Source organism: Eimeria mitis, genomic scaffold, assembly GCF_000499745.2.
Source record: "Eimeria mitis Houghton genomic scaffold, Emh_scaff2076, whole genome shotgun sequence".
NCBI lineage: Eukaryota > Apicomplexa > Conoidasida > Eucoccidiorida > Eimeriidae > Eimeria > Eimeria mitis.
In genome coordinates this window covers 4,390-4,767 of record NW_013570399.1, presented here as the reverse complement: position 1 = coordinate 4,767, position 378 = coordinate 4,390, and the positions used below count along the sequence as shown (strand labels likewise).

The 378-nt window shown below is 60.6% G+C and overlaps 1 protein-coding gene across 1 annotated transcript in view; it reads left to right on the top strand.

Moving 5' to 3' along the window:
- Nucleotides 1-135: 135 nt before the first annotated feature.
- The window catches only part of EMH_0048270 (uncharacterized protein), a gene marked incomplete at both ends in the record, with an annotated part of 792 nt that continues 549 nt past the window's right edge, over nt 136-378 (top strand). Inside the window, one exon of the mRNA XM_013496384.1 lies at nt 136-378. Coding sequence (XP_013351838.1) covers nt 136-378 — 243 coding nt within the window.

Here is a 378-nt window from a genome sequence, read left to right as displayed (position 1 = left end):
GCTGCTGCTGCTGCTGCTGCTGCTGCTGCTGCAGGACAAGGCACTGCTGTAACGATGCCTTCATGTGCTGCCTTTTTGGCTGGGCCTGCAGCAGCAGCAGCAGCAGCAGCAGCAGCAGGCAGCAGCGGTGACAGTATGCTGCTTGCAGCAGCAGCATGGCCTCGTAGTGAGCAGCAGCAGCAGCAGCAGCAGCAGAAGTCTCGTCGTCAAGGCCGTAAAGGCAGCAAGAAGCAGCAGCAGGTAGTTATGGGGGGTAGTGGAGAATGCCGGTTGCTGCAGCAGCAGCTCCATCAGCAGCTGCAGCAGCAGCTGCAGCTGCAGCAGCAGCTGCAGCAGCAAAGGAGACTCAGGGGATGCACAGCCAGCACCACAAGCACA